This window comes from Rhododendron vialii, chromosome 8a (genome assembly GCF_030253575.1).
Source record: "Rhododendron vialii isolate Sample 1 chromosome 8a, ASM3025357v1".
Classification (NCBI taxonomy): Eukaryota; Viridiplantae; Streptophyta; class Magnoliopsida; order Ericales; family Ericaceae; genus Rhododendron; species Rhododendron vialii.
Window position 1 is genome coordinate 35084155 of NC_080564.1, and position 10408 is coordinate 35094562.

At 40.5% G+C, this 10408-nt stretch overlaps 1 protein-coding gene across 1 annotated transcript; it reads left to right on the top strand.

Moving 5' to 3' along the window:
* Window positions 1-668: 668 nt before the first annotated feature.
* Window positions 669-10158, top strand: LOC131297940 (protein PHYTOCHROME-DEPENDENT LATE-FLOWERING). The gene is made up of 12 exons (XM_058323158.1): window positions 669-1064; window positions 3310-3349; window positions 3451-3515; window positions 3635-3700; window positions 4133-4213; window positions 4428-4589; window positions 4668-4766; window positions 4841-6240; window positions 6796-7022; window positions 7111-7259; window positions 8025-8063; window positions 8148-10158. The coding sequence occupies exons 1-12, from the start codon at window positions 912-914 to the stop codon at window positions 9717-9719; spliced, it is 4053 nt and encodes a 1350-aa protein (XP_058179141.1). The 5' UTR covers window positions 669-911; the 3' UTR covers window positions 9720-10158.
* The last annotated feature ends 250 nt before the right edge of the window (window positions 10159-10408 follow it).

Consider the following 10408-nt stretch of genomic DNA (forward strand, 5'->3'; position numbering starts at 1 on the left):
TTGAACTTTTTCTTGGATATTTTTCAAAATATTTGTGTAAAAGTTTTAATTTTTTACTTTTTCAATTTCTTGTCGAGACGAACTAGTATTACATAGGAGTAAAAGTTTGGCATAAATCTAACAAATGTGGGAAAAAATTGAATAAGGACAAAACTAAAAAGTTGTAGTCCACAACTTATTGGTTAGTGGAAACACCCCTTAGGTATTCATCTTATACTACTCTAAAACAGCTTGACTTTTTAAGCTCTATTTTTCTTGATAAGCCAAGAACAATATAAAATTTAGAAAACTTTTTAACTCGAACAACTTAATTCTTTTCAACCCAATATTTCCTCTTACAAGAAGCCTAAAATTGGAAAATAGAAATTATTACCCCCTCCATCCATATTTTGCTTAGTTTTTTTTTTTTAGTTTGTGTTATTTTTAAAATGCCTATATTTCTTCATTCATAAAATACTATGCGATTTAGAAAAATTTATTTCAAAAAAACAAAATTCATACTTTTTATATTAGCTATTTCCATTAAAAAATATTGTAAATAATTATTATCCAATTAGAATGGGATTTAACAAATTGGACAGAGGACGACACTTTCTCTAACATCCCTATCTCTCATAACACAGCCTTGTAGTAACTCCCCGTTCTGGTTCTATATATAAGCACATTTAGTTCCATTGTGTCATTTTGATGTTGCGCCTCTCTCTCTCTCTCTCTCTCTCCATGTGTGTATCTCACAGATCAAGCACTCTTGTCTATAATTCCCAGCATCACTTGATCACATCTTAGGGTTTTTCCCTCACACTTTAATGTCATGTTGAAGTTCAGCATCGCCTTACATACAATTCACCCATGTATCTAACAGCTTCGAACACGACCTAAGCCTGAAACAAGTCAGAATCCGAGACACGGCCATGGGGGTCTCGTTCAAGGTCTCAAAAACCGGCACGAGGTTTCGACCCAAACCGGTCCAACCCGACTCCGCCGTCGAAGAAGACGGTGCCGGCGTTAATCCGAAGGAAATTGGTCGAAATGAATCTACTTCCACATCCACTAAGAAGCTCGAGGTGCTTTTTTTCCCTCTCTTTCAAATAATTTCCTGTTTGGATGATGAGAAAATTTTGGAAAGTGTTGGAACTTTATGCCCCGTTTGTCGTAAACATTGTCGATTTTCACTATTCTCATCTCTCATGAAATCGTCTATAGTTTCTGCTGTGTTGATCTTGTTTGATGCATAGAGATAAAGTATTTGTAGTTATAAAAATTATTATGAGTTTATAAAAAAAAGAAGAAGAAGAAGAAGACATTTTTGGGAGGTCTAGATAGTGAAAATGGACTATACGGAAGGAGGATGATTTTACGATTCGAGACCGTAATTAAGTCTCAACTTAAGAATCTGATGCAGTAACTCTGGTTCTTGAAAATTTTCAGTTTGTATTAGATAAATGAACTTTCTACTCCATACTGTCCATAAGGAATGTCCTTTTTCAGTATTCACTTCTCTCGTAAAATAATCTTGATTTTCTAATTTATAGTGTATTTCATATGCAGTATGGATCTTGTTTGATAGATGTCATTCAATTCAGTTCTATTAGCAAAGTTTTTATAATTAGAAAGAGTATTATGAACTACGTAATATAGACCGATTTTCGAGAGGTCTAAATAGTGGAAATGGACAATTTTTCTGGGACGGAGAGGTGTGAATCTGATTTTGCGATTTGGGATGAAGTATCACCTTAAGAGCCTGGTGCAGTTATTCTGAGTCTTGAAAATTTTCAGATTTTATCGGATGAATCTTGTTTACTGCTTGATTTAGCTTGAATTAAGAACAGATTGGGTTTCCTTCTTTTTTTTTAACTCGTTAGTAGGAAGATTGCTGTCTATGATCTTGATTCCAGTTTAAAGTTTGAAGCAGTGGGTATTGTATGAATTTGCTATGTGTTAATTTGCGATGTTGGTGGATAATATGTGGTACTTCTGTTCATGTTTTCCCCTGTATGTTAGATCGATCGAGTGTAATCACCTCCCAACTCAAGCAAAGGTTGTAGGCAGCTGCGAATTAGGAAAAAAAAATTTTTGAATTTTGAATCTTCATTGTTGACTTCCGATATTTTTTGGGCCTGACTAAACAAGAAACTTCTTAATGGAGGTTCAAGGTTTAGCTTGTTTTCCCTCTATGTTGTTCTGTAAAAGATACGAGAAAGCAGAGGAAAATATATCAAATCCTACTGGACCTTCTGTTTCCTCATTTTTGGAACCGCCCAGTGTTTTAAATTAAATGGCGAAAGGTGCACCTAGGCGCAATGGTCCCCTGGGGCTTTAGTGCAAGGGGCGGCGCGCGCTTTATTGATGCAAAGCGCCAAAAAAAAAAAATCTTCGCAACAAGGCAAATTTTATTAGAACAAGTTTTCAACATAAAAATACATTTGTAAAACTTTCAAATGTCATAAAACATAACATGTCAATGGTTAAACAAAAGTACCAAACACTAAACATAACATATCATCCATGAAAAGCTAACATAATAATGTTTAGCCTTAGAGACATAACAAAAGGATTAAAGGCAATAAAATCTAGAGGCATGTGAGTGTCACTTTAAACAGAGCTGGAAACAAAAACAAAAAAAACAAACAGCAGGTGAGTGTCACTTTGTGACTGACTGACTGAAAAAAAAAAAAAAATGTGGGTCGGTCCGTCGGTGGAAAATAGAAAGAAGAGGAAGAAGAAGAAGAAGAAGTGAGACTCAGCGCCTTTCGTGCGCCTTTGGGTTCCGCGCTATAGCCCACATTCTCGAAGTGCAATCCTTGCGCTTCGCGCTATAGCGCGCGCCTTATGTGCTTTTTAAAACACTGGAACCGCCCCAGCTTGAGCGGGATGATTCAGCACCTCATGGAGGAATTAATATCAGTTCATTTTGTAACCCAATGGAGGAAGTACCGTATATGATGAAAGAATTGGACAAAGATCTAAAGTCTGAAGACAATATGGATTTATTGCATGAGGAATCCAACTCTAAATAAGTTTATTAGCTGAGCTTGCAATGTCCCCAGTCTGCAGACCCCCCCCCCCCCCACCCCCCCACCCCCCCTTCCCTTTTCTCAATGTGAACATAAAATAAGTAGATTTTGTTTTCCTTATAGAGAATCACTGTTGCCGCTTTTTTGTTTTTGCTTTCATTTTCTGGAGTTGGTAAGTATTTTGGGTGCCTGCAAACCTTGATAGAGCTGCTCTGTTGGTTTTTGGAGAACAGAACTAGCTTGAATTCTTACTAAAGTTTTTTTATATGATAATTGTGAGTGTCTTGCGATGTAGGTTGACGTCACCAGAGGGGAGGAGGATGTTACAATACCTGGTTTGTCCTTGACGTTCAAATGATTTCTTATGTCTGCTGGATACAGTTTACTCTTCTTTCTTTTCTGTAGTAAGTTTGTTGGTTCTTTGTTATTTCGACAGAGAGTGAAGTTTCTTTCACGCTGAACCTCTTCGCAGATGGCTATTCAATAGGAAATCCCTCAGAGGTTTGTTGAAAATCAATTATGGTTTCTTGAAAGTTTGCTATGATCCAGTACAACTGATGTTCTGTACTCCCTTGTATTCTAGACAAATAATGACGTTTTTAGATGAAAATGTGTATCAGGCAACCCTGCAAGATGGTCAGAAGTTTATACATCCATATGATAGGACTTCTGAAACTCTCTTCTCGGTGAGCATCTGTTAGACTTCTTCCCTTTTAATCTGTCAGTGAGTGATTTTGCATTTTGCATTTAGTTTTTATTTTGTTTTCCGGGCTATAGGAGTATATGGTACCTCGTATAGTGTGGCCTGGCATTAGACATTTGTTGCTTGTGCTTCTCTTGGGCTATCTATCTAGAGGTTGATGAGGAACTTGCTGTTTGGGTCAATTCACTTAAAAGGGAAGGAGAAATTCTACATAGAAGCCCGTCTACCATTTGGCTTGACCCATTTATGCGTGGACTGTTTTATAGCATACTGCCAGCATAAGGGAGTGATGCCAATTTTGCCTTTTCTTTTTTTTGGTGGATGCTTAGTTTGTGTCTTTATGTGGTGTTTTATCTGTGGTACAACATTTTCTTGTACTAATTTTTTGTTGCTCTCTGAATTCATGTGCTTCAAGGCAATTGAGTCTGGCCGATTGCCTGGAGATATCCTAGATGACATACCCTGCAAGTATGTTGATGGGAAGCTTGTGTGTGAGGTAAGTTATCTAGTGTTTGAACTAATTCTTGTAGACTGTGAAAATTAGCTTGTTTACAGTCGCAATTCGTACATAGAAAAACATAAATGCTACTGATTGTTCACTTCTCCAAAGTTTCAAAAATGATGAATGTTAGATGATATAGTCGATGTTGATCATTCCATTTACTTGTTTGGTTCGAGAAGTTTGGCCTCAGATGTTTGAATCATGGCAGGTGCGAGATTTTCGGAAGTGCACTTCTGGAGCAGGGCTTGCAGTTTCTTCTTCAAATGGTCCTCCTGTTGTTGATAAAGTTCATCTTAGGATGTCACTTGAGAATGTGGTAAAGGACATCCCATCGATCTCCGATAGTACTTGGACGTATGGTGATCTAATGGTGAGTATGATGCACTCTTCTCATCTCTGACCAAATGGAACTTGACGCCTTTTGATATATGTACTCTCTTCACTGTAGGAAGTTGAGTCCCGGATATTGAAAGCCCTGCAGCCGCAACTTTGTCTAGATCCTACTCCTAAGTTAGACAGACTCTGTGATAACCCCATTCCCACGAAGGTAATGAAATGGACACTGGATGTATTCTCTTCATCTGGAGGTCATAACTAATATCTGCTCTACTTAATTTTCAGCTAAATTTGGCTGTGTGTAGTCTACGGAGGAAAAGACTCAGACAGATCCCAGAAATTACCATCACTCCTGACAATAAAATCCATGGGAAAAAGGTCTGCATAGATAGGGTGCCTGAGAGCTCAAACTTCAGGTCTGTAGACGCAGGACCCATGTATGGCGCTGTCATGTACCAGAATGTGCATGAGAATCCTACTGCACAAAATGTTGGTTCTAGTAATTTGCTAGCATCAAGAGCTAAAAGTTTTGGGCCAGATGCTTCTGTGGCGTTGCCCATAGTATCTCACCAACCAAAATATCAACCGGGGGTAGGCAATCCAAGAATGATGCAGGATCATGGGTCAGGGCTGATTTCGAATGCACCAGGAGCTTCTCCTTCTGGGCAGGACATGATGATCTCTTATGCCAACCATGTGAACTCTAATGTTTCTTCTGTTCAGGGTAAGAGAGAAAATCAAGATGGGCAGCTGTCACCCATGTCCAGTGTGAATAAGAGAGCAAGGCTTACATCTTTGGGTCCTGATGCATATCAACAGCAGCATATGGCACCACATATGGACAGCTTTCAGGGGTCAGATTCACACTGGAAAGCTGCATTGTTGCAGCAGCAGTCAATTGCTAGAGGGATTCAGTATCCAAATAATGGCATGAACAAGTATCCCCAGCAGGTGTTTGAAGGGGGTTTAAATCATGAAGGTGGGATGACACAGTTCACTGTGGCACAGCAGGGGATGAGAAATGCGAAGGAAGAGCCAGTTGAGACAGAGAGACTGGAAAAAACTGAACTGAACCAAAATAACAACGAAATGCACATGTTGGAAGCAGAGAGAAATCACATTGAGCTCCACCAGTCACGACTACAGCAGAGGTTACCCCAACATGGATTAATGAGATCCAATTTTCCACAAAGTCCATGGAATAATCTTGGTCAGACTCTTGACAACAATTTCAGGAAAGAGGACCAGTTTCCAAAAAGGAAATCAGTACAAAGTCCTCGTGTTTCTACCGGGGGTTTGCCTCAATCTCCTTTGTCCTCAAAATCTGGAGAATTTTCTAGTGGTTCAATGGCACCCCAATTTGGACCGGTTGCAACATCTGCACTGGGATTGTCTCAGAAGGAGAAAATGGCAGTTACTCCTGTTCCTGCAGTTGGCGGAACAACATCTATGACGTCAAGTGCTAATGATTCCATGCAGCGGCAACACCAGGCACAACTACATAGCAAACGGAGATCAAATTCCCTTCCAAAGACCCAAGCAATGAGTGGGGTTGGATCTCCTGCCAGCGTCGGTAATATGAGCGTTCCACTAAACGCAAGCAGTCCTCCAGTTGGTACTCCGTCTTCGGCTGACCCAATAATGCTTGATAGGTTCTCAAAGTTGATTGAGATGGTAGATAGGAGGTATAATGTGGATCAAGCATGGTTGTCATTTTATGCATTTCTGCTCTGTTTCTATGAGGCGCATTCTCTTCAATCTTTCCCCTTTATAAATAAATTGGCCCTAGTTTGACAATGGTCGCTCTTAGGTACCTCTTGACCATCAAGTTTCAGTCAATAGTCATCCACTTTTTTAGATATGCTAAAGTTACACTTCATACGTTCTCACTTCCACTTAACTTAAACCTTTTAGACACTAAGGTACCTCCAGAATTCTAGCTCAAAGTCTATTCATTCTCTTGTTTCGTTAACTAAAATGTAGTACTCTTAAATATCCATGTCTTTAAGTCCATCAATAATACAATAACTAAGGAAAAAAGTAACTCTTGAGTATCCATGTCTTTAAGTTCACCAATACCTTGGGGAAAAATTAAGTTCTTAGTTCTATCCTTGATGTAATTCTATTGGCTTCATTTGTTTCTGAAACTGCTATCAAGCTAGTCAGAGTTTCAATTATATTATGCACACTATGTTTCTCCATCTTTCTTTGGGAACCGATTTAATTGTTTTCTCTTTCAGGCATCAGCTTAATAGCAAGAAGATTAAGGTGGATGAGCAACCCATCAAAAAACCTTCTACATATCCTGCCGAAAGCTTATCGGTTCTTCTCTCCAGTGATTCCAATAACGAGGATTTCAGAGATGAAACATGTACAATGCCATTGTCAAAATCACTTGAAGGTGGTAGCATGAATGTTTGCAAGATAAGGGTTTTGAAATTTGTGCAGACTGAGCGCATACCTCAAGGTTTTTTTCCCACATAAATGGTTAAACGTGTGAAATTATTCAACTCATTGATTCTTTGGTTGCTAACAATTCCACTTTCAACTGTCAGGAAATGGTTTTTCTATTGTTCCTAGGACACGGACTAGAATGATCTTGTCAGGGAAACCAAATGATGGAACCATAGCAATGCACTATGGAGACATAGAAGATAATGAATATTGGGCTATTGAGGATTATCTTCCTACTTTGCCGAATGCTGTGAGTTCCTAGCCTACATCTGTAAAGTTGACATAATACGTAGCATATTACAGTTAATACTTTTCAGGTTTGGATTTAATGTAGCTCATCTTCAGTTGTTTGGAGTGATCAATATAGTTACTTCATCATCGCTCTATCCTGTTAAACAATCTTCTCTCGGATCAGATAATGGGACATAGTTTTTCAGAGGTAGAATCATAAAACTATAGTTGTCTTCAGGATATTCTCTTCCCTTATGAGTTACTTCAATTTGTATAATCACATTAATTTACTAAATGGCTCCAGTTGTGGTGTTGCCACCACTAATTGGTCCTTCCTGTTACCCGTATTGGGCTACTCCTTGGATTTATCCTTGACATGTTGCTTCTTATGCTTATCGTAAACAGTCCAGTAGGACCAGTAACTCAAGCATCTTTGACTCCACTATACTTGTTTAGTCCTCATGTCTTAGTGGCCAACTTCTTGCCTCCGATCTGCTAAGAATGTGTGGATCTCTTACTTTTTCATGGATTTCACTCTTCTGTAGAACATATTGTATGGGTGAACTTTGCTTTTGGTCAGAAAAGGAATTATGTTTTTGTGGGTGGTCTGCTCGTCTATTTTCTAGCAATGGCGTGGTTTCCTGTTGCACTCAGAGTAGGAATGGACACTTCTAAGGATACTGTTTTTGTTGTTTGAGTAGCATCACTTATATGCATTATCGTAGCCTCTACTTGTATGATTTTCCATTGCCCTGTCTTATACGTCTAACTGTTCCTGTGACAGCATATTGCGGACTTGCACGCATCACAAATGAGCTCACTGGTATGTTCTTTTCTTTTAACTTAGTTTGGATGTTGAGTTCTACCATCACAGTGTTTTATGAATTCTGGGGATCTGATTATGCAGATGATACGTGAAGGGTATCATGTGGAAGATCACGTCCAACCTAAACCCGCCCGCCCTAATCGTGCCTCAACTAGTCAATCTAATGCCACTGGAATCAGTCAGAATAATGCAGGAGTAGAGATGCAGCAATATTCAGATCCAGTTTCTAGCCAACCCTCCAATGAAGTTGCAAACCCAACTAATAGTGGTAATTCATCACTAGCACAAACCCAGAATCTACCAAGTTCAAGGATGCTACCTCCTGGAAACGCTCAGGCCTTGCAAAACTCTCAAGGCCTCTTGGCTGGAGTTTCAATCCCTGGTAGGCCCCAACAACTCGAGCCACAATCAGTATTGCAACAGCATCAGCCACAAAACCAACAGTCCTTAATGCAACATCAACCTTCCCAGTTCCAGAGATCGCCTCTTCTGGTTGCAGCAGCAAATCAACTTTCTAACATGAATACAGTAGGGCAGAATCCCAACATGCCCCTGGGTAATCACATGGTTAACAAACACTCTCCACTCCAACTTCAGATGTTACAGCAACAGCAGCAGCAGCAGCAGCAACAACAACAGCAGCAGCAACAACAGCAGCAGCAGCAGCAGCAGACACAAATGCCGAGGAAAATGATGATGGGACTTGGAACGGCAATGGGAATGGGAAATATGGGCAGCAACATGGTTGGGCTTGGAGGAATTGGCAATGTCATGGGTATGGGGGGTCCAAGGGGGATGGGAGGAACTTCTATTTCGGCACCGATGGGCCCAATCTCGGGCTTGGGCAACATAGGCCAGAACCCAATTAATCTGGCTCAGGCCTCGAGTATTAGCAACGCCCTAACCCAACAACTTCGTTCTGGGGCTTTAACACCAGTACAAGCACAAGTCCTGGCCTCTAAACTTAGATTGACGCATAACAGATCATCAAACATGTTGGCTGGCCCTCAGTCAAGTATAGGCGGGATTTCAGGAGCTAGACAGATGCACCCGGGCTCCGCTGGCATTTCAATGCTCGGCCAGACCCTAAATCGGGCTAACCCTAATCCCTTGCAGCGAACAACTATGGGGCCCATGGGACCACCAAAGTTGATGTCAGGGATGAACCTTTACATGAACCAGCAACCACAACAACAACAGCAGCAGCAGCATCAGCAGCAACAGCAGCAGCACCAGCAACAGCTGCAGTTACAGCAGCAGCAGATACAGCAACAGCAACAGCAACAACAACAACAGATGCAGCAGCAGATGCAACAGCAGCAATTCCAGCAGCAGGAAACAAACTCACCCCTACAAGCTGTTGTTTCACCACCACAGGTGGGGTCGCCCTCAACTCTGGGTATTCCGCAGCAACTAAACCCACAATCCCAGCAGCAGCAGCAGCAAGCTAGCCCACAGCAAATGGGCCAGAGGACTCCTATGAGCCCACAACTGAGCTCGGGGACTTTGCATCCCTTGAGTGGTGGAAATCCTGAAGCTTGTCCCGCGAGCCCTCAGTTGAGTTCACAGACCCTTGGCTCAGTGGGAAGTATCACTAATTCGCCAATGGAGCTACAAGGTGTGAACAAGAGTAACTCTATGAATAATGCATGAGTTAATGACCACCAAAGCTTGGTTTCAATTCACCTTAGTAATGCTGCTGTAGCTGTCCATGGTTCAAAGCCCCACTTCTTTTCCTATCAGTTAGAGAGGAGATCAACCAGGTGATTCTTATATCATGCCGAAGAAATAATATCATACTCAGGTGCTCCTTGATGAGGATGTTCAATTCCTTTGTGGGGGTTTCTGTTGGGTTTTCCAAACCTGCCAAGAAATAAATTGAGAATTTAAGCCAAGTACATTGGGCATATGATATTCCCTTTTCCTTCGGTGTCGATTATGTAAGCTGGTCACCTTTCTTAATATATGTACCAATTAGGTTTAGGAATCTGCAGGTTTGTATTTGTAGAAGGAATGAGAATGGTGTTGTAACAAAAGAATTTCCTGATTTCAGTTTGATTTTCTATTATACTGATGTGGAAAGTTGAATAAATTGGATGGCCAAGAAAGGCAATGCAGTCATGTCAACTAAATGTTTGTACATCTTATGAAAACCGAAGAATTGATGGCGTATTCTGCCCTGAAATAAAAGGAAAAGTAGTTGATATGTTCTCGTTTAACTGATGATCCAGTGTTAAGGGCTCAAATGCGTGAATTTTAAGTAAAACATGCTATCTTTACATGCTGCTGCATGTTCTGTAGGTATAAAGTTGGAGCCTCCCTGTATTACCCTGTGTCTTCTG

Bases quoted from the DNA above. Each gene is read 5' to 3' on its own strand.
- LOC131297940 (XM_058323158.1), top strand. From the start codon at position 912: ATGGGGGTCTCGTTCAAGGTCTCAAAAACCGGCACGAGGTTTCGACCC. The intron at 3,701-4,132 runs GTGAGCATCTGT...ATGTGCTTCAAG, and splicing joins CTTCTGAAACTCTCTTCTCG to GCAATTGAGTCTGGCCGATT. The intron at 7,260-8,024 runs GTGAGTTCCTAG...TTCCTGTGACAG, and splicing joins TTCCTACTTTGCCGAATGCT to CATATTGCGGACTTGCACGC.